This window comes from Sus scrofa, chromosome 1 (genome assembly GCF_000003025.6).
Source record: "Sus scrofa isolate TJ Tabasco breed Duroc chromosome 1, Sscrofa11.1, whole genome shotgun sequence".
NCBI lineage: Eukaryota > Metazoa > Chordata > Mammalia > Artiodactyla > Suidae > Sus > Sus scrofa.
Window position 1 is genome coordinate 225,573,345 of NC_010443.5, and position 23,591 is coordinate 225,596,935.

The following is a 23,591-nucleotide window of genomic DNA, read 5'->3' on the forward strand; positions in this document are numbered from 1 at the left end:
ATCATCATTATCTCCTTTCTACTGTATCATTCCTATCAGCACATACACACAAAAAATTCTCCAGTACCTCCTGATCTTTTAAGCAAAGGCAGGAATTTAGGCTCCCTCTTAATTAGGCACCCTCTTCTGGCTTCTGCCCCACCTCTCTACTCCCCCTTCACAGCAAAACTTCTTTAATGCTTGGGTACCCACATTGTTACCACTTCCTAGGCAATCTTCTGTTCCTCCACCCACTTCATCCTGACTTCCTATCCTCACCACCCCTGTAGTAACTAATCTTGTCCTTTATCCCCTAGGCTATTACCACTGCGATCTTATTTGCTTCCAGCTCTAAAGGACACCATTCTGTCCTTATCACATTGTACTTCTTTGTCCAAACAGTCTTACCTTGGGTTTAATGAAGTCACACTGTTTTAGTTTCCCATATTCCTCTCTTGTCTGACCTATTTCATCTTCTCTGAAGTCCCCTTTTCCTCTTCCTGGCCATTCAAAACCTTTGCTCAAGGCTCAGTCCTAGGCCTCAGTCTTTTCGCCTTATACTTCTTAGGAGTTATCGTCTGCAACCATGGCTTTACATGATTACATATATGCAGATGACTATGATTTTTATATCCAGCCCACACTCCTATTTGAATTTCAGACCTGTATTTTCAATTGCTTACTGTGTCTTTTCTCTTTGACCCCTCCTCATAGAATCCCAAAAATTCATTGTACCCTCAAACACATTTAAGAATGATTCTCTTAAATGGTTCCTTTTCAGAGAATTGAGTCTCTCAAAAGAGAATCTTGGGCACTGTTTCAGTACCTTCTCCTGTACCTTTTCCTCACATCTAAGACTGTACCGTGTCCAATTTTATGACTCCTTAGTATCTCCTGACTCCATCCTCTTTTCAAATATCAGCCACCATCACCTGATGCAAGCTGCCATTGTTCTTGCTTGAAATCCTGCACTAGCTTCCTAATGAATCTCATATTCATCTTGGGCCCTTCTAGTCCAGTCTTCTCTTTTCAAAAGAATCACAATGAAAATACGACCATTTTGCTCCTTGCAAATTACTACCCTTCACTGGGATTTTGAATATGTAAACCTCTTTACAAAGCCAGAAAGTTCTGCATGGTGTGACATCTTTTGACCTCACAGCCTCATCTCGCACAACTCTCTCCTCCCCACAGTGGCTATCTTTTAATCCCTTCCATGAATCACATTCCTTTCTATGAAGAGCCTTTTGTGCATTCTGTTTCTCTGCCTAGAATGCCCTTATGTGTCTCTTTACATGGCAATTTCTCATTTTCGTCCTGGTTTTAATGTCATTGCCTTAAAGAGGTCTTCTCTGACCATCCTAAATGGATGTTCTACCTCCATTTTCTCTATCACTGATCACAGTTTATAGTTAATATTTGTTTGTTTTTATGCCTATTTTTTCCTCTTCTACTAGATAATAAGCTCATGTGGAGCTGATAACTTTTATTTATGACTGCTTAAATAAATCAGGGACAAAGGTGGTGTTCAGTAAATCTGTCTGTGAATGCATACCTAAGAAATGAATATTCACACATATAAAATTACTTCCTTTTATTTTTCTTTCTGCCTGGCTCAAGTTTTTACTATTGTATAGTTTTCTTAGCTTCTTCTTGTTAAAAAAAAAAAATATATATATATATATATATATATATATATATATATACACACACATATATATATACTGTCCTTATGTTGACTCTAACAAACAAGATAGTACCATTCTTTTTCATGATAGTAGAGGGGGCACAGGGTTAGAGAATAGATTTTCTGAAAAAGAGCATCCATCTTCTTTCCTTCACCACACCCTGATGCAGCGTCCACCTTTTGATTCTCATTCCCTAGCACTTCTAGTTACTGAACTGGATTTTTCCCAGCAACTGTTAAGACAAATGATGTTATTTCCATTTTCTGAGAAAATTGAGGGTCATCAGTACTAGGTAACTTACCAAAGGTTAACAAAGCAAGAAACATTCCAAATCCACAGTTTAAAACCAAGTTGATAAGGAGTTCCCATTGTAACTCAGTGGGTTAAGGTTCTGACTAGTATCCATGAGGATGTGGGTTTGATTCCTAGCCTCACTCTGTGGGTTAAGGATCCAGTGTTGCCTCAAGCTGCAGTGTAGGTCACAGATGCCACTCTGATCTGATGATGCTATGGCTGTGGTATAGGCCAGCAGCTGCAACTCTAATTTGACCCTTAACCCAGGAACTTCCATGATTCCATGTCACAGGTGCATCCATAAAAAGAAAAAAGTTGATAAAATGTGGGGTTCATTGTTTCTTTTTCTACCCCATCATACTGCCTTTTGTTATATGATAAATCTGGGATTTGACGTACATTACATGTATTATAGAAAGAGGAGAAAGCCTCCTGGCCTTAGCTCACTGGGCATGGATGAGACTGAGAAGCTACCATCACAATGGAAATTCTTAGATGAAAAGCTTGACTATTACATACATGGTCCTGACTAAATACCATCATTTGTGTGGTCCAGGGTTTATTCCTTCATCTGCCCAGTATTGTTTCCTTATTGCTAACAACAACCAGATAATATAGAAAATTAAGTCATCTTATATGTCAGCAAAATAAGATAGCTCTCAAAATATTCTCAATAAATTATATAACATTGTTTCCAAATCTATCCTTATTCTTTCTAAATGGGTAGTTTTGATTAGATATTGAGGAAAACTTTAATTTATGTCATATGTTATAAAACCTATTTTTGGACTTTTTTTTTTGCTGTGCCCATGTCATGCAGAAATTCCCAGGCCAGGGATCAAACCTGAGCCACAGCAGTAACCTGAGCCACAGCAGTGACAGTACCAGATCTTCAACTCACAGAGTGACAAGGGAACTCCAATCTTCATTCTTAAAATCCAGTTTTGTTGAATATACATACAGACTAAAAGTGAAAGGGTGAAAAAAGATATTCCAGGCAAATGAAAATCAAAAGAAAGCTTGAGAAGCAATACTTATATCAGATAAAATAGGCTTTAAAATAAAGTAGGTGACAAGAGACAAAGAAGGACACTACATAATGATCAAGGGATCAATCCAAGAAGATATAACAATTGTAAATATATATGCATCTAACATAGGCATATCTCATTATATACAGACATATAAGGAGAAATTGGCAGTAACACAATAATAGTGGAGGACTTTAACACCCAACTTACAGCAACAGACAGATCATCCAGACAGAAAGTCAGTAAGGAAACACAGGCCTTAAATGACGATTAGAACAGATGGACTGCATTGATATTTATAGAATATTCCATCCAATAGCAGCAGAAACACATTCTTCTCAGGTGTATATGGAACATTCTCCAGAACAGATACATCTTGGAAAATGAATCAAACCTCATTGACAGAGGAATGGATAGAGAAGATGTGGTACATATATGCAATGGAATCTTACCCATTTAAAAAAAGAACAAAATAATGCCATTTGAAGCAACATAGATGGACCCTAGAGATTGTCATAGTAAGTATAAGTCAAAGACAGATATCATATGATATCTCTTATATGTGTAATCTTTAAAAAAATGATACATGGAGTTACCATTGTGGCTCAATGGTAACAAAACCAACCAGTATCCATGAGGATGCCAGTTCAATACCTGGCCCTGCTCAGTAGATTAAGAATCTGCCTTTACCATGAGCTGCAGTATAGGTCATAGATGCAGCTTGGATCCTTTGTTGCTGTGGCTGTGGTGCAGGCCTGGAGCTGCAGCTCCAATTTGACCCCTATGCCGCAGGTGTGGCCCTAAAAAAAGACAACAAAGTGATACAAATGAACTTATTTACAAAACAGAAACAGACTCACACATTTTGAAAACAAACTTATGGTTACCAAAGCAGACAGGTGGAGGGGAGAGATGGATTGTGAGTTTGGGACTGGCATATGAACATTGTGGTATATGGAATGATTAGCCAACAGGCACCTGCTGTATAGCACAGGAAACTCTACCCAATATTCTGTGATAACCTATATGGGAAAAGAATCTGAAAAAGAGTGGTATGGGTTTGTATATAACTGAATCACTTTGTTGTACAGCAGAAATTATCACAATGTTAAGAATTAGCCCTACTTCAATAAAACTTTAAAAAATGAAAGAATAAAAAACCCTCTTTTTATAACTGTGGGTATTTAAATCTTCCATGTTCACACCATCCTAGGAGTACTGCTTTTGTTTTTCCGTTTCCTTCCAGTTTTTACCCACATATTTTGAAATATATATTCAATCTTTATATATTTCCATCCCATGTGGTGACAGCATTTTATTCTGCCTTTAGACTGAACATTTTCTTTGTTCCAGTAATAAAGAATCAAAACACAAAGTATTTCAAAGCTCAACGTGCATTACTCCCAAATCCTATTTGTTTTCTTAGTTTGATACTATGATAAAATGAAGGTTTAACAGATGGTTACTATATATTAAAGTGAACTAAACTAAGTAGAAGAATAAAACTTTTCAAGGAACTGGATGATCCTTTGTCAATACTGTTCTGGCAAAAGAAACGTATTTTCTAAAAAAAAAAATCATACAAGTTTATCTAAAGACATTTAAGGCAGTTGAACATAAAATTAAACTGCAATCTCAGATTGTTGCTTAATAGGCTATTACTTTTGATCTTTGCAATATATATAGGCACTAACAATTATATATGTCTATCTAGACATGACAGAAGGAACTCTTGGAATATAAAATGTATTTTATTGGCTATAGATTTTTCCCTCTAATAAAGCATTTTAACTTATTTGACATTTATTTATATAAACTCATTTAATAACTTCTACATTCTTGTCAAGGGTAGTATTTCAATTTGATTATGATCTTATTTAAAATCACTATAAAAATCTCATTCCTCATCTAATGAGGCCAGTGACAAATATAAAGCTGTCTACATCAGCATTGCTCATGTACTACACAAATTTTCCAGAATATATAAGTTCATTCTAAAAGCTTTTCCTGAAAAAGTATCATAAAGAAGTAGCTTTTTAATTCCCAAAGTTCTCATATGAATTAGAATAGAGTTAGGATAAATTTTTAGAGCTCAGAGCATTATTTTAAATCTCATATTGTCTAAATTATCTTTAGAACAATCTGATCCTATTTGACCAATTTCTGTAACAGTTTAGGGAATAGTCATGTATTTCTTCTCTTTACTTTATTAAACATTTGAGCATTGTAGTGGATTGAATTGTGCCCCCCTTCCTATCTTCCGCCAAAAAGAGTTATCTTCCAGAAGTGAGTAAATATGACCTTATTTGGAATAAAGGTCTTTGCAGATGTAATTAAGGTAAAAATCTCAAGATGAAGTCATTCTGAATTAGGGTGAATCCAGTGATGAATGTCCTTATAAGAGACTGACACTGAGAGGCACATAAGGACACAGAAGGACAAAGGCCATCTGAAGTTGGAGACAGACACTGGAGTTATACTGCCACAAGCCAAGGAACACCAGGAGCCACCCCAAACTAGAAGAAACCAGGAAAGATTCTTCCCTAGAACCTATTAGGGATTGTAGCCCTGACAACACTTTAAGACTTCTGCCTTCCAAAATCATGAGAATAAATTTCTGTGTTTTAAGCCACCACATTTATGGTAGTCTGTTGCAGCAGCTCTAGAAAAACAATATAGGAATATATTTGATATGAATTGCAGGTTACGAATTCCTTTAAATGTTAGCTTGTATCTATTCTGTTTATAGATAAGATCTTTTCTTTGAAATAAGTTAAAGAGCGAATATGTCACTAAAAAGAGAAAAAAGCCTTATATACTTAATATTCCATTTATCTCATATGGTTACTGTTTTGGCTTTATTTTATCTACCACAGATGTAGCTGGTGGTTATTCATCTTCCATGCTTGATGCAATCAGAAGAGCAGTGATGGTTTCCAATACCCTTTCAATTAATAAGATAAATGCAAAAAGCCTCACCCTCAAAGAGGTCTTCAGACTAGCTACTCTTGGAGGCAGCCAAGGTAATGACCATTTTGCTTCTCTTTTGCACAGTGTACAGCCGTGCCGACAGGTATCTTCGGCAGCAGTATGAAGACATGATAGTGGCATCAGCGGACATATGTTGATCATTCATTCAGCAGACATTCATGACTGTTGATCCCACATACTCAAAATTTAGCAAGTAAAGTTCATGTTTAAGTGTGTAGAGGCATGATTCTTCTAGCAAATTCCCTCTTTTTGGCAGAAGAGATATTCAGTATGCAATTATTGTATTAATTGTTTTAATAGATTATTGCATTGGTCACATGCTATGAGTTCTTTAATCAGTTTTTTCCATAGAGTATAAAGTATCACCCTTTCTATTGGCCTGAATAGTAATAATAGCCAAGACTTACTGGGCTCTCACTATGTTATAGACATTAGGCAACATGCTTTGTGTATGTTGTCATTTAATCCTGAGAACCACAGTTATTAAGTCCACTTTACCAGCAAGGTACCTGAGTGAGGCTGATACCCCTGTCAAGCTATAGGGTATCATGATTTCAATCCAGAAAATCTGTATCCAGAGTGCAGGTTCCTACCTATTGCCTTCCAATGTGCTATCTTCCTATATAAATCTTAGCTTAGACCATGTATTTTGTTTATATATTTAAGTACACTAATTACCCAAGCTTCCTTAAAAGTAGAAAGATGCAAAAATGTAGTTGATAGCTAGGCAAATATTGTTAATCAGCTTTTCCCAGGTCTTACATGTAGCTGTATTTTTACAGAAAAAAAATAGAAATTGGTAACTATTGCCTTCGGTTGCTCTAGTATTATAATACAATTGGGATGGATGATAGTGAACATCGTATGAAACCTTAAGTAGCTAGTAAGAAATAAACATATATCTTGAGACAGGTATATATTTTAAATGTATTTTAGTATTTTTAATATTTATGATATATACTCTAGATCCTAGAAATGAAGTATGATGGAGGCCGAGATTACCTTGGGAAGAGAAACTTCCCGATTTTTCTTTGAATGTTCTGGGCGATGACAAATATATAAAGAACATTTCAAGAAAAACAAGTAGAGGACATGCTCTTTGTAATTCCTTAAGTCTTATGATTTCATTTTCTAAAATTCCAATTTAAAAAATTTTTAAAGTTCTAGTTATTAAACAAGTGTGACACTCCCTACCCCACTTCCACTCCATTTTTACATCTGAATTCAACTGGTTGTCCTACCATCTTATTTTCGTGGCGCAAATGACTTGTATTTAAATAGTGCCTTTTTTTTTTTTTTTTTTTTTTATTCTAGGCTCTTTGTGAGTTGTTTCATCAGGATCCTGTATCTGACCAGGCTGGCCAGGATCCAGTATTTGGGGTGCTTACTAAATCATTTCTACCTAGCTACATAGGTTTCAACTCTATTTTCTGGGCCACTGGGGTTACTGTCATGGAATTTCCTCTCCTTAGATTTGTCTCTATGATAATCTGAGTGAATGAGATGCATAGATCCCTGTTTAAAGTTGGCATCTTCCCAGCTTTACATTCACTCTCCAGATCAAGATGTGTACCAATCACATTCCCAGAGCAAACATTTGCTCCAAAGACAGCAAAACTGCATTTCCTAAAATGCATTTGAGTTCCTTACCAGCCCAGCTGGGCCTCTCTGCAATAATCTGAATTTAGATCAGTTTACAAATTCATTGCCAGCAGTTGTGTCTTTTTTGGTTAGTTTATGCCTGAATTCTCCAGGTTCTAACACATAGTCCAGTTAGTTTATATCGATCATCAAATCCTGGAAAATGAATCTGGTTAACTGGCCTATTAAACACCCAACAATTTTATGTTAAAAACAGTCATCAGGGAGTTCCCGTCCTGGTGCAGCAGAAACTAATCTGACTAGCATCCGTGAGGATGAAGGTTTGATCCCTGGCCTTGCTCACTGGGTTAAGGATCTGGTGTTGCCCTGAGCTGTGGTGTAGGTCACGGATGCGGCTCAGATCCCGAGTTGCTGTGGCAGTGGCTGGCTCCCATTCAGCCCCTAGCCTGGGAACCTCCATAAGCCACTGGCGAAGCCCTAAAAGGACAAAATAAATAAATAAATAAATAAAAATTAAAAAAAATAAAAAACGTCATAAAAAACTCATGTTTGTAATGTTTCTGAGTGTAACTAGTGGAGGAGGAGAAAATTTCCAGTGATTTTCTGTTACACTCAGTTCTTCCCTGCGCAATCAGTAGAAGTCACCTAACTTCTAATTATGTTTCTAATTGTTTCTAATTGTGTTTGTCCCTCTGTCTTCCTATAAGAATTAGCTAAAATATCTTTTTCTTTTCTGAGAATAAAAGAGTTTCCCTTTAAATAACCATTTAAGAACAAGCAGTATTTCTAAGTCAGTGCTCAGAGCATTACCAAAAGACTTCTGGATATCCATACATAGAAATAAAATGTACCAGGTATTGTCTAATAGGGATATGGGGTCTAGTATTTTCACATGGAACTGTATCGTCACAGTGACAGCATACAAGAAACATGTAAAAATTCAAATAATTAATGCTGCACTCCCATTGACCTTTCTTTCATGGATGCTTCCATTTGGAATACTCTATTCAAATTACAGGCTTTAAGGAGCTTTAAATTCAATACCTTCATTGACTAAAGTCAACTGCCTTCATCTTCTGAAACTAAACCATAAAAATGGAAGATATTCTTTCTCAGAATCCACTATTCATAGAACATGAATTCTAGCTGTGAGATAGATCAAGTAAATAGACATTATTGACCTATGCCCTATTTTAGAAACCATTCTTCTCTAGCAACCAGAAAAATCTTTACTGTTACAGAGAAATTAGTCTGCTTTCAAAATCTTTGGGACTCTTCAACTATGAAGATTTACTTTAAAGAAGTGATTTTTTTCTATTCAAAGGATTTAAAGTAAGGAATTGATGATGGCTATGCCTGCACTGATGAATATGCAAAAAATTATTTTTTATTTATTTGAGGTTCATTTCACTGCCACAAAAATAGATCTTGTCAGCTATTTCATAGAACAAAAAGAACAAAAAAGGCAAGGAAAGGAGTTGGAATGTTGGAAGGAGAATAGGAGGGAAAGATATTATATCAATTGTCATGTTTCTTAGAGGGATGAATGGAAATCACATACCAGCTGGACTGTGAAGGGCACCGAAAGTGCTGAAAGAGACACCATCAGAATTATGATTATGGTGATTAAGAGAACTCTTTTTATTCTCAGATTTTGCTTTCCCTGTTCTTTACTCTGCTTTCTCTAAACCCAAGTCTTGTGACCTATTGGAATGCTTCACTATTAAGAAACTAATTTTTTTCTAGTGACACGTTGGCAGATTCTGTCCTTGCAAAGTGGGGCATTTGCATGGTCTCATGGTTTGAAATATTGACTGTTTATTAATTTATTCCACCCTTTAGCCCTGGGGCTGGAGAAGGAGATTGGAAATTTTGAAGTGGGCAAGGAATTTGATGCTCTTCTGATCAACCCCAAAGCATCTGACTCTCCTATTGACTTGTTTTATGGGGATTTTGTTGGTGATATTTCTGAGGTACGTAAAAGATAGTTGACTAAATGGCATTTACCTCATGAACCAGTCACAATAGTTTTTCTATAGAAAAAAAACTACACATTGAAACATTTTAATGGAGTGTAGGAGAATCTTAGACGGGAAGCTAGATCCTTTTAAGTTACTATAATTTCATGATAATAATAGTATTAAGGAAACATTTGTGGAAATCCCCTTGTGGTACAGCAGGTTAAGAATTGGGTGTTGCTACAGGTGTGGTGCAGGCTACAACAACAGCATGGGTTTGATCCCTGGCCCAGGAACTTCCATATGCTGCAGGTGCAGCAAAGAAAAAACTTTTTTTGAATATTTGAAGGTATTTGGGTATAAAAAGCCATAATATAGCTACCACTTATTGAACACACTTGCTATGTGCTAGGTGGGATGGGATTAAGCACTTTCATACATCATTTTTATTATCAGAACAACTGTAATTATGTGAACCACTATAATGAGAAGCAAGTGCTATTAGTATTGCCATTTGGTTTCTGGGACAGTGAGGTTTAAGGGAGGTTAAATGATTTACCTAAGTATTCATGGCTAATAATTAATAATTAGTAGGCAGAGTTTGGACTCCATCCCAGGACTTTTCTGACTTCTGGAGTCTGGGCTCTCGATCACAATATTTCATTGATTTTCTTAATTATAACAAAATGGTTTTATTACTTTGTCCCTCCTAAAAATATTTTTCTATGTATAAAATAAATTAGACCTTCTTGTTTTACTAACAATTCTTTATGAGATACTTTTTTCTTTTTTTCTCTCTTTCTTTCTTTCTTTTTTTTTTTTTTTTTTTTTTTGCCATCTTTTGGGCTGCTCCCGCGGCATATGGAGGTTCTCAGGCTAGGGTCGAATTGGAGCTGCAGCCACAAGTCTACGCCAGAGCCACAGCAACATGGGATCCGAGCCGTGTCTGCAACCCACACCACAGCTCACAGCAATGCCGGATCCTTAACCCACTGAACAAGGCCAGGAATCGAACCTGCAACCTTGTGGTTACTAGTCGGATTCGCTAACCACTGCGCCACGAGGGGAACTCCGAGATATTGTTTTCTTAAAAGAATTAATGTTTGCCATTTATAAATTGATCCACTTATTAGGGTAAATACAACATTCTGAGGTTTTTAGAAGAAAGGTGCTGGACTGTTTGAGGTTGATACCATTGTTATTTTAACATTATTTATTATTTTACTTTCTTTTAGAGTGAATATCTGGAAACAGCTCATTTTCATTTATCCAGTCATTTTTTGTGTATTATATACCTCTTTAAACATTTAAATTATTATATTAAATTATTTAATTTATGTAACACTTTTCCTCTGAAGATTTCAAGGTTATATATTAAGATTCAGAACTTTCAGGCAATGGAAAACATTTGTTAATAGTCAGTACTTAATTTTTTTAGGCATGGGACCATTTCTTTTTTATTAGTAAAAGTAGATTTTAGGGTGTTCAATGGATGCCATCTTAGGTGAAATGGTGATTGTTAGTTATAGATGCCAGTTCCTTTGACTAGAGTTAGGTCTTAGGGATCACAGTTTAGGATTTTGACTTGGAACACTGGATTGTCGGAGACAGTTTCTTCCGCTTCACCCTTCCTGCCTTTCTCTGTTATTGGAAGAGTGACCATCAGTGTATTCATTTCGGGCCCAAGTTCCAGCCAGGCTAATGTACACAACAGAGGAAAATAAGTTTCAAGTGAATGGATTGTATGTCTTATCTCAAGACTTTTTCAGGACTTAAATTCAAAATATTTCCACTGTAGCTCCTTGATATGAAATGCAAGACTAAAGAAATTCACACGAGGACATTGCCTAGTTAAGGTAGTATCTTTTATGTAAATGCATAAATATATTTGAACATTGAAATGTAGCATTAACACATTTTTCTCCTCTCTGGGTATCATTTCAGTAATATATATGTTTATAAAAGAAAAAATCTGTTTAGAAAGAAAGTAAAAATTAAAAATAGATTTTGCCATTGAGAAATAAATTCATGTTTCTGGGTTTCGCCGACCACTATTGGCTGTGAATTTACTTTTCTAAAAGAATGTATGCATGTATGTGTAACTGGGTCACCATGTTGTACAGTAGAAAGTTGACAGAAACTTTACCTTTATTTTTACCTTATTATTACCTTTATTTTTCATTTTAGGCTGTTATCCAGAAGTTCCTCTATCTAGGTAGGTAGATATTTGTCTCTCTCTTAAATAAAATCTTTATTTCTTGGGTATGCTCTCTGAATTTATTGTACCATACATTAGACCCTATGTGTGATCAGTTGCTTTGATTATTTTTTTAAAAAACATTACTCAGCAATGAGCCCATTTATGGCACAATATTTAAAGACACTATTTGAAAAGAAGGTGCTCCTCTAGAACATATGGTCATAAATCCTAAACTGAGGAATGGCAGGCCAAGGGGAAGAGATTATCCTGTACCCCTTTCTACCATGTTGTGTTTGTGATAAGTATGCGGTGGAGTCTTACCACACAATTTTTTTTTTTAATGTACTCACATTCAATTCTATTCGTTGAGAGAAAGAAATAAATGGTAGAGAAGATGCTACTCTTCCACCCACTCTGTTGATTGAGCTCTGAGTCCTGCATGATTTGAGATGGGAGAAACACTTTTATTTCTTGTGAAGCTCAATTCTTGCAGGCCCTTCATCTCACCATGCTGAGTATGATTCTGGGGTGTCAGGATAAATATTTCCTTGATAATTGGGGCTGGAAATGGAAATCATTCACTTCAGCTGAAAGGACAGTGACTAGGGATTGACTTAACTTTTTTTTTCAACACCTGTATTTTCTTTTTATTGAAGTATTGTTGATTTACAATGTTTCGGGTGTGCATAAAAAAAAAGATTGATTTAACTTGATGTGAGTTCTACTTTAGGTGCAGATTTCAGACCCTAATCCTCAAATTAGATGCAGTGTCTTTTGTTGGTTGTGTCTCCCTGTTGAGATTATAAACAATGATTTCTTGATTTTTCTTTTAGGAGATGACCGAAATATTGAGGAGGTTTATGTGGGCGGAAAGCAGGTGGTTCCCTTTTCAAGCTCAGTGTAAGACCCTCAGCATCTACGAGTTCTCCTGGGATAATGTGGTTCTGCATCTCCTTTGTGCCCAGGTGGAGTTAGAAAGTCAAAAAATAGTACCTTGTTCTTGGGATGACTGTCTCCTTCTACATCTAGTTACAGTATTCACTTGACAAATTGTTCAAAGGAAGCTGCGCTAATTCTCAACTCTCTGGGAGGATTAAAAATTTCTCCTTTTTGAGCTGTTCAGTTTTACCTTAAAGCTCAAATTTAAGGGAATGTTATTACAGATGGTGTTAAGAGAATTAAATAAAATCTTTTTCACATTTGGAAATGTGAAGAGAAAAGATATTCCTATAAGGTTAGATATTTTGAGCTGGTAATGTGAAAATTGGGAAACAAAAACTGAACCAGTGAGTATATTTTATGAAAGAGTAAGAGTTGACTATGAACAAACATTGGAAAGTCACTTCAGACCATGTTTGATAATTATATACTGAGCGTACTAATTTAAAAAGAGAACTTGTTGAATTTTAAAATGTATTTCTAGATCGACCTTGTGTTCTGGAAATTTGCACTTACTGGAATTTGTGTTTCAGAGACGTGTTATTGTTGTGCTTTGCATTCTTTGGAGATGAAATATCAGAAATTGAATGCTACATGCTTTCTTAATATAGTTCTCTGCTTCAAAGTGTTTGGCAGAAGTTGGGTATTAAAAATTTAAGGACTCTTAGGAATATTATTTACATAACTACATGGCATAAATAGCTTTACCTTTGTGTACTTTAAAATCGCCTTACTGTATAACTGTATGATGCTATTATTGCTTCAGCTTTATTAGAAAATAAGCAAATTCCATACTCCACTGTTGTGTGGACTGGAGTTTTCATAAATTGGGGCAAGTGCTAGGCATCCAGGAGCTGTCAATGCTAAAAGAAAGGGTTTCATTGCAATGACCTGTTCTCCCCAAGAACTATGTCATAGTTACTGGAAATTTCATACTCAGATATGAATCTGTTAGAACTTTAAAATGAAGGACAAGTCCAATTAGACAAATATTAAAAGTCTTTAAACCTTGCATATTGAAAGCAATCTATTTTTCAATTTTGTCTTGTCTTTTAATTCCTAATAATTTTCAGGATATTAGAATTTTAGGATAATGAAAAATATATAAATGTCCCACTAAGGTTTATATTAATAGGACTTAAAAAATTAAAGCAAAGAATATTTTTATGGTTCCTAATATAATGTGCTTTCCCATAACCTAGAATTAAAAATAAATTATGACTTTATGAGAAATCCTTACGAGTATTGATACGAATGTTTAATACTATATTTTTCTCTTTTAATTACAAATACTATAAACCAATAAGAAAAAGGAGAAGATTTTCTTAATATATCATAATACTCATATTTAGGGCTTAGCTGTGACTCCTTATTATCACTTTATAGTAGAGAATTTTATGTAATATAGCTAAATCCACATCTGCAGAACGAAGAACAAAATTTCTTCTTTGTTACTATAAATTTTCTTCTCACATAATTATGCTAATTCAGCAGTAATTTGCTCAGTCCCTGGACCCACCCCAGCTAAACACTTCTAGACTTATGCATACATTATATCTAAAGATAGAACAAATTTTTGGCCTTATTTATTTTTTTAAAAAGCAGAATTTCTATTGTGGGGTATTAAGTAACTCAGTAAGCCCAGTTTCTAGTCTCAGTCTTTAGTTCCTGACTTCCTAGTTCCTGAGCCACGTCAAAGATGCCCCACCAAATTTCCCTCCATTCCTCTGTAGTGCCAGCCAATGTTTTCTGCTCTCCCAGTCCCTGCCAAAGGAACTTGGTTACCTGGTGCCTAACCCACATGGGTGGGCTTAGGAATTTGGATGACATGTTCAAGATCCAGTAATAGGCAGCAGCTGTTCCTAGCCTTTGCAAAGATCCTATACTTTTACCTTCCTTAAGTACATTTTGATGTTGAACATCAGGTTTCATTTAGATTTAGGACTCATATGCAGTAAATATAAATAAGTGCAGCATCTGAAGCAGGAAGAATGGCCATATACAACCAATCTGTCAAATGTCAAATTTAGCCCTAACAGTATGTTGAGACCTGAATATTGCTTCTAGTAAAAATGGAATGTGTTGAAATATATACACATACTTTGATCTTTCTGCCTCACTTACAACTTCATGTGTTTTATTTCTTCAAGTGCAGTGTTGCTGAATGTTGCATATGCTTTTTGCAGTGCTGCAGGCATTGGTCATACATGTGCCCAGGTGTTCTGCACTTTGAAATGTTGCCTTTGCTTCATGTGGGTTGACTTTCTGAATGTAGATAAGCAGTATTCCAAGCCAATCCTATTTGTCACTTTATGTTTGAATATTTTGCTGACAGGAACAGAAGAATTAAAATGTCTTCTCAACTCCCTAACCCTACCCTGTGCTATATGTCTAAGGCTGTGTGAGATGTTTAATGGAATATACTTTAACAGGTAAAAACTTATTCAATGTTCAAAAGTATATTGACCATCATACATTTAAAAATATTTTTGCAACCAGAACACAAAAGCAGTCTTATCAGCTAAGGTGAATTTAGTTTTCAAAAGAAAGTGAAACATAGGATCAGGACGGGAGAGGTTGTCCTAGTAATAGTAAACTGAGACCAAAGAAATTCTATTCTCTTATTCATTCTTGCAGCTTCTTCTGATTTGTCAAAGCTTTTAGAATCCAAGAGAATATCTTGGAATAAGCTCCATTCATGTTAGGAGGAAACATTCCTTAATTAATATCATGAGCATTGAACCCTACTGAATCACTGAATATTTTTTTTTTTTTGTTTCTGTGAGAATTCTGCATAGTCAAGAAAGAAAGGCTGTGGGGAAACACCTATTATGTGTATCTGGTTTGAAGTGTGCTCTTGAATATCCCTGTTGGTAGCTACAACTGCGGTCTCAGAAGGGAAACATAACGGCTCTGGAGATCCAGCAATGCAGTTTGAATCTTCACTCACTTCCAAACTCTTTCTATTTTTAATATTTTAACCTCAGAATAAGACACATGGAAAGCTTTAAAGGCAAGCTGGGAGGCATGTTGTATCAATTCTGTCTTGTCATATACATGGAAGATACCCCAACTTAGATGCTTCTGGACAGAGGTGATGATGCCAGAAACATTCACATGTTCAAAAGAGTGTTCTGAGTTATTCAAAAGTGGACTAAGAAATGTGTCATAGGCAATGTCCTGAAGTAATTTTCAAATTTGTGGATTGTTGTGAATTTTTAGGGTGTTTTTTTTCTTTATAATTTCAGATCTACTTAGCCATGTTAGGTATGACTTTGGACCCTGACACTTTTTAATGTCTCTAAAGGAAAAGCATGGAAAGAAATGCACAAATGAGCAGACACTTATTAGACAGCCTGGCACTGGTCCCATGCATGTTTTCATGCCCAGCCCCTCTTCCCTTTCCCTCCCTCAGCCCTGAGTGTGAGAGATCAAGATGTGAGGGGTTAGCCTGTAAATCTGGTCCAAATTTAGTGAGGTGCAAAAGTTGAACAGGCCAATGATGAAAGGAAATCTTAATTTCAAGACGGTTTCAACAGTCCATGGAGTTCAGATGACCTGAGTAGCAGATGTTACATGACATTGCTTTACCTGCTCACTTCCTACCCAAGAGCCTGTCAGAAAGTGTTCTTTATTGAAGACCACCTCATGTTGTGTTAAGCTCCTGATCGCTGCTCTTAAAAATATGTATTTATGTATTTGTGGGGACATTCTTCTCACTAAATGTATGATTTGCTTGTTGTTCCTGTGCTAAGTGAGCATCTTTGTGCATCAGACAAAAATAAATGAGATTTTGTGTTTACATTTTTTATTGTTGTGAGTTCTATCAGTCTGGATAGAAGGAGGGGGGTGTTAACCTTACAATGTCTTTCTCTTTTTAACATGAATTTTAAAATACAGAAGTGGTGAACTGTAAAGTGATGGATAAAAACTAAATTTTTGGTGGTGAGCATGCTGTAATGTATATAGAAGTAGAAATACAATGTTGTACACATGAAACACATAATGTTATAAACCAGTGTTATCTCAATAAAAACAAAATATCCTAAGACTACAACCCCCCTCAAAACAGAATAGAATATTTAACTGTGGGCCAACATGTATCTTCAATCCATATACAAAGCTTTTAAAAATTAAGCCAGTGCTATAATGTTCAGCCCTTTAGAATCAGATTGCTATTGCCTGTGATTTCAGCATAGTTGATACTTCATATTTTGTAAGCCAAAATCCAGAGTGAGGTATGCACTTTAACATCAAGAATCAGTTTACACTTACATATGTGCATGAATATTTAAAACAAAAGTCTCACGAAATAATGCTTTCCCTAATTGTGATGCCCATTCTATTCTATTCTCTTTTTTGTTCTTCTTTTAACAGCCGCACATGTGGCATATGGAAGTTCCCAGGCCAGGAGTCAAAATGAAGCTGCAGCTGGGGCCTAGGCCACATCCACAGCAAAGCTGGATCTGAGCTGCGTCTGTGACCTACACCACACCTCTCAGCAATGCCAGATCCTTAACCCCCTGAGAGGCCAGGGGTCAAAGCCACATCCTTATAGAGAAAATGTCAGGTCCTTAACCCGCTGAGCCAACTCCATTTCCATTCTGTTCTATTATTCTGTGTAATTTTTAAGCGCTGATAGTAAGTTCCCAAATTGGTTTCTTAAACATATAATGAGTTATCACCTGCAGTGTGGAAGCAGTTTCCAGTGTCTTTTGAACTGTATACTTTAAATCTCAATGCCTCCATCCTGTGATCTGGTCATGACATGAGTGCCTGCCTTAGAATCATAAAGATGAAACAAATACATAGCCAGAACTTAAGATAGCATCTGGGACAAAGTGAGTGCTCACTATATGGTAGTTATTTCTAACATGAATACAAAGTGAACATAAATAAAAATAATGTAAAATATTTTTATCAGTTTAGTTTTTAGAATAAAAATCAAATGATGTTAAGGATCTCTGTACATAAGAAATATTCTATAAATACTAATTCTGATTTTTTGACACTATTATGTTATTTTTTATTTATAATGTGAAGCCTAAGAGAGAAGTAAATTTGGTCTATAAATTCTCCCTCAAAGTTCTGAGCAACTTACTAATCACGTTTTTTTTCTCCTAAGGAATGACTTAGTCAAAATACCCAGAAGAGAAATTTCATGTGCATAATTAGCAATAATATCTGTCTAATTTGCACATTGTAGGCATAGAGTTCTGTATTAGGTACTTAATAGAAAAAATTATTGCTTGGCACTCAATTCAAGATTTAAATAAAATAAGGTTTAGACATGAATATCTTCCAGTAGCAAAACAGGGCCTTTGGTAAGGTGTTTTAAGACTCCATGAAGAGGCCACTCAGTTACAGGAACTGGGCCCACAAGCAATTAGTTGTCACTTACAGGTCTGGGTTTTTTTTTTTTTTCTTTTTTCAAATCTTGTTTTCAAATGGGATAAGTAAAGTATTCTGTGTTCTTTGAAATGATAGAACATTATTTTAATTTTTCCTTTTATTTATTTTTTTCTACTGTACAGCATGGTGACCCAGTTATACATACATGTATACATTCTTTTTTCTCACATTATCATGCTCCATCATAAGTGACTAGACATAGTTCCCAGTGCTACACAGCAGGATCTCATTGCTAATCCATTCCAAAGGCAATAGTCTGCATCTATTAACCCCAAGCTCCCAATCCATCCCACCCCCTCCCCCTCCCCCTTGGCAACCACAGGTCTATCCTCCAAGTCCATGATTTTCTTTTCTGTGAAAGGTTCATTTGTGCCATACATTAGATTCCAGATATAAGTGATGTCATATGGTATTTGTCTTTCTCTTTCTGACTTATTTTACTCACTATGAGAGCCTCTAGTTCCATCCTGGTTGCTGCAAATGGCATTATTTTGTTCTTTTTATGGCTGAGTAGTATTCCATTGTGTATATATACACCACATCTTCCTAATCCAATCCTCTGTCAATGGACATTTGGGTTGTTTCCATGTCTTGGCTATTGTGAATAGTGCAGCAGTGAACACGTGGGTGTGTGTCTTTGTGTGTGTGTGTGTGTGTAGATTTCAGCATATGACTCTTTTACTTAGATTTACACATGAAATGATAGAATGCTATTTTAAAGTGTAACTTTTTTCACTAATTCAGACTCATCCCCTTTTACCATCAAGGCTCCCTACACTAGCATTGTGAAATTAAATTTGTCATACTTCTTGAGTTCTTTCATGCTTCTGTATTAGTAAGATCTATGCTTCAGTGTGGGAAAAGAGAGAGAAAAGTGGCTAAAAAAGAATTCTCCATGGAAGAAACTTTGTTGGGAAATTTTTTACTGGTAACTCAGAAAAAATAAAACATTTTTGCCCCAAGGTAAAAAGTGATAAAATATGAACAGATAACACTGAATTTCTCAGGACATGTGGGCCCTCCTCAATTGCCTATATTCTGCCCATTCCTATAGGGAATTAAGCAAACATTTGTTCCCCTGTTTTTAGAGAGCTCAAAGTCATAGCAGTAAAATCTAACATAAATAAAAGCCCTAGAAAGATTACATTTATTCAGATTATAAGAGGTTCTCATTCACTTGCTTAAAAATTGAAGCTTGTAGCTCTACTGTGAAATTAATTTCTGTCCTTTCAATCTTAGTCTCCATATCAGACTTTTGTCTTACCACTTCCAAAAAAAGCCCCAAGTGAGTTAGCCCATATGAGAGTTACCCAAGGAAGAGTTTTACTCTTGACTTTTTGATAACTAAATTTGTTTCCTGAAACACTTGAGCGACCATAAAGAGATCTGATGTAAGAGCTTTTCTTTTTCTCTCTGTGACAGTTGATTCCATCCACACCTGAGCTGGGGAACCAATGCAGAGATGGCTTTTTGCTTGGAAAGCACTTTGAAAACCTTTACTGAAGCACATGAACAGATAAATACCTGAGAGTCTTTTGTTATTTCAAAGGATAACTTAAGGGGCTCAGAAAAAGCAGCACACATACTTCTTTTAAATCATGAACACTTTCCTCTGGTAGAACTATGAAACACAAATCAGGCCTTGCAAATTATGTATTCTGGATTAATTTATATATCCAAAACAAATCCTTTAGTATCACAAACATGTCCCAGCCTGGTGCAATGGCACACTATGTATTCAGTGAAGCTTTAGTAATATACATGCAAAAAGGAGCTATGGTATTTGGGTTGTTTTGGATTGTTGTTTTAAGCTCAGTGATAGAATTTTTTTGATGTCCAGGACAACTGTGCAATCTCTTTCAAGTGGATGTTTACTGTAACTAATGGGGGAAAAACACCATTATGATTTAATTTGTAAAAAATCATATTCCCTATAAAATTACTACCCCCAAAATATAAAGAAGTCAATATAAATGCATTTAAAATCTTCATTTAATGTCATTCATGGTACTTGGACCATTTAACATAGTATAATTGATTCTAAAGGGACTGACAACTAGCTCACCATCACAATTAACTACTAAATAACCATGAATAAAAAATAGAATCCCTGGAACCTACCAAATAAAAGACAAAGACATAAAGAAGAAACCACAACCAGACATTAGGAGGGGCACGATTTCAATATAATTAAATCTCATACTACCTGGGCTGACAACCCACAAAGTAGAGAGTAATTATATCACAGAAATTATCCCACAGGAGAGTGAGCTCTGAGCCCCATGTCAGGGTCCCCAGCTAGAGGTCTGGCATCAGGAGGAGGAGTCCCCAGATCATTTGACTTTGAGGGCCAATGGAGCTTTATTGGAGGAGCTCCACAGTACTGGAGGAAACAGAGACTCCACTCTTGGAGGGTGCACACAATGTCTCACATGCACTAGGGCCCAGAGTAAAAGGACTGACTTCGTAGGAGCCCAGGCCAGACCTACCTGCTAGTCTTAGAGGGCCAGTCCTACCACCTGGTCTTAGAGGATCTCCTAGTGAGGTAAAGGGGGCTAGAGATCTCTCTGGAGGTCATAAAAGCTGGCAATAGATTTATCTGGAACTATTTATCTATGTGAACTCTTCCTGGAGGCAGATATCTTGCTAGGGTCATTAACAGCAAGACCTGGCCCCACTCAACAGCCTGTAGACTCCAGTGCTGGGACACCTCAGGCCAAACAACCAACAGGCAAGAACACAACTCCACTCATCAACAGACAGGCTGCCTAATGACTCCTGAGCCCCAAGCCACCTCTAGACATACCCCTTGACATGGTCTTGCCCAGAAGAGGATAAAGACTCAGCTCTACCCCCCAGTAGGCAGGCATCAGCCCTGAAAACCAGGAAGATTTCACAAGGCTCTAGACAAGCCTTACCCACCAAGGGCAGAAGCAAGAAAGCTACAGTCTTTCAGCCTGTAGAACTGAGTTTGCAAACACAACTCAGAACCTCCCTGGGACCAACTGATCCCTGACCCTTGAGAGACAAGAGGAGTGCTGGGACACATAGCACTATAGAGGTCCACTTCTCCAAGGTCAAGAAATGTAAGCTACTATATACATAAAAATACAAACAAATTTAAACAAAATGAGACAGCAAAGGAATATGTTTAAGACCAAGAAACAAATTAAAACCCCAGAAGAGAAACTAAGTAAAGTAGAGAGAGGAAATCTACCTCAGAAAGAGTTCAGAGTAAGGATTGTAAAGATGATGCAAGAACTTAGGAAAAGCATGTATGAACAGAGTAAGAAGTTACAAGAAGCTTTTAACAAAGGGTTAGGACATATAAAGAACAACCAAACAGAGTTGAAGATTATGATAACTGAAATGAAAAGTCACTAGGAGGAATGAATTGCAGAATAAAGGAGGAATGAACAGCAGAATAAAGGAGATAGAAGAAAAGATCAGTGAGCTGGAAAACAGAGTAGTGGAAATCACTGATCCAGAAAAGAGTAAAGGAAAAGGAATGAAAAGAAATGAGGACAGGCTGAGATACCTCTAGGACAACATTATCCATACCAACATTCACTTTATAGGGTTTCCAGAAGGAGAAGAATAGAGAAAAGGCCTGAGAAGGGTTTTGAAGGGATTGTAGCTGAAAACATCCCTAACATGGGAAAGGAAACACTCATTAAAACCCATAAAGCACAAAGAGTCCCATACAGGATAAACCCAGGGAGGAACATGCCCAGACATATATTAATCAAATTTAAGTACATTAAAGACAAAGGGAAAATATCAAAAGCAAGAAAGGAAAAGCAAATAATAATAGTAACATACAAGGGAACCCTCATAAAGTTATCAGCTGATGTTTTTAGCAGAATCTCTGCTAGCCAGAAGGGAATGGCATGATGTATTTAAAGTGAAGAAAGAGGAAAATGTACAATCAAGAATACTCTGCCCAGCAAGGATCTTATTCAGATTGGATGAAGAAATTAAAAGCTTTACAGACAAGCAAAGCTAAAAGAATTCAGCTCCATGAAATCAGCCTTACAACAAATGCTAGAGGAACATCTCTAGGTGAAAAAGAAAAGGATATAACTAGAAACAAACAAAAATTACAAAATTGTAAAGCTAACTGATAAAGGCAAACATACAGCAATGATAGGAAGTCATCCACATACAAAATGATATCAAAACCAGTAATCATGAGAGGAGGAGAAACAAATGCAGGATATTTAAATGCATTTGAAATTAAAAGATCAGCAACATAAAATAGCCATATATATGGCTATCTTAAAACCTCATGGTAACCACAAACCAAAAATCTATCATAGATATACACACAAAAAAGAAAAAGGAATACAAACACACACTAAAGGTATTCATCAAATCCCAAAGAGGAGAACAAAAGAAGAAAGGAGCTAAAAAAGACCTACAAAAACAAATCCAAAACAATTAACAAAATGGCAAAAAAAGGTATTCCATGCAAACAAATTAAAAGCTAGAATATCAATATTCATATCAGATGAATAAACTTTAAAATAAATACTGTTACAAGAGAAAAAGAAGGACACTACATAATGATCAAGGGTTCAATTCAAGAAGATATAACGATTATAAATATATATGCACCCAACATAGGAGTACCTCAATATACAAGGCAAATGCTAACAGCCATAAAAGGAGAAATCAACAGTAACACAGTAATAGAATGGGACTTTAACACCCCACTTACATCAATGGAAAGATCATCCAGACAGAAAAATCAATAAGGAAATATAGGCCTTGGAGTTCCCATTGTGGCTCAGCAGTAATGAACCCATCTAGCATCCATGAGGACGCAGATTTGATCCCTGGCCTTGTCAGTGGGTTAAGGATCCAGTGTTGCTGTGAGCTGCAGTGAGGTTGCAGATGTGGTTTGGATCCTGAGTTGCTGTGGCTGTGGTGTAGACCAGTGACGACAGTTCTTATTCAACCCCTAGCCCAGGAACTTCCATGCGCCATGGGTGGGCCCTGAAAAAAAAAAAAGGAAATTTAGCCCTTAAATGATGCATTAGACCAGATGGACTTAATTGATATTTAAAAAGCATTCTATCCAAAAGCAGCAAAATACACATTCTTTTCAAGTGCATGTGGAATACTCTCCAGGATAGAGCACATGCTGAGCCACAAAGCAAGCCTTGGTAAATTTAAGAAAATTGAAATAATATCAAACATCTTTTCTGACCACAGAAATTATGAGATTAGAAATGAGATTAGAGATTAGAAATCAATTACAATAAAAAAGTGGAAGCTTAACAATATGCTCCTAAACAACCAATGAATCACTGAAGAAATCAGAGACGAACAAAAAAAAAATTTTAGAGACAAAGGAAAATGAAAACAGAACAATCCAAAACTTATGGGACACAGCAAAAGCAGTTCTTAGAAGCAAGTTTATAGACAGACAAACTAACCTTAAGAAACAAGAAAAATCTCAAATAAACAACCTAACTTTGCACCTAAAGCAACT

The 23,591-nt window shown here is 36.2% G+C and overlaps 1 protein-coding gene across 1 annotated transcript in view; it reads left to right on the forward strand.

Moving 5' to 3' along the window:
• The window catches only part of GDA (guanine deaminase), a 164,447-nt gene extending 147,956 nt beyond the window's left edge, over positions 1 to 16,491 (forward strand). Inside the window, exons 11-14 of the mRNA XM_021064839.1 lie at positions 5,869 to 6,015; positions 9,428 to 9,558; positions 11,731 to 11,758; positions 12,577 to 16,491. Of these exons, the coding sequence (XP_020920498.1) occupies positions 5,869 to 6,015; positions 9,428 to 9,558; positions 11,731 to 11,758; positions 12,577 to 12,647 (377 nt within the window). The 3' untranslated portion in view covers positions 12,648 to 16,491. The remainder of the gene's footprint in view (positions 1 to 5,868; positions 6,016 to 9,427; positions 9,559 to 11,730; positions 11,759 to 12,576) is intronic.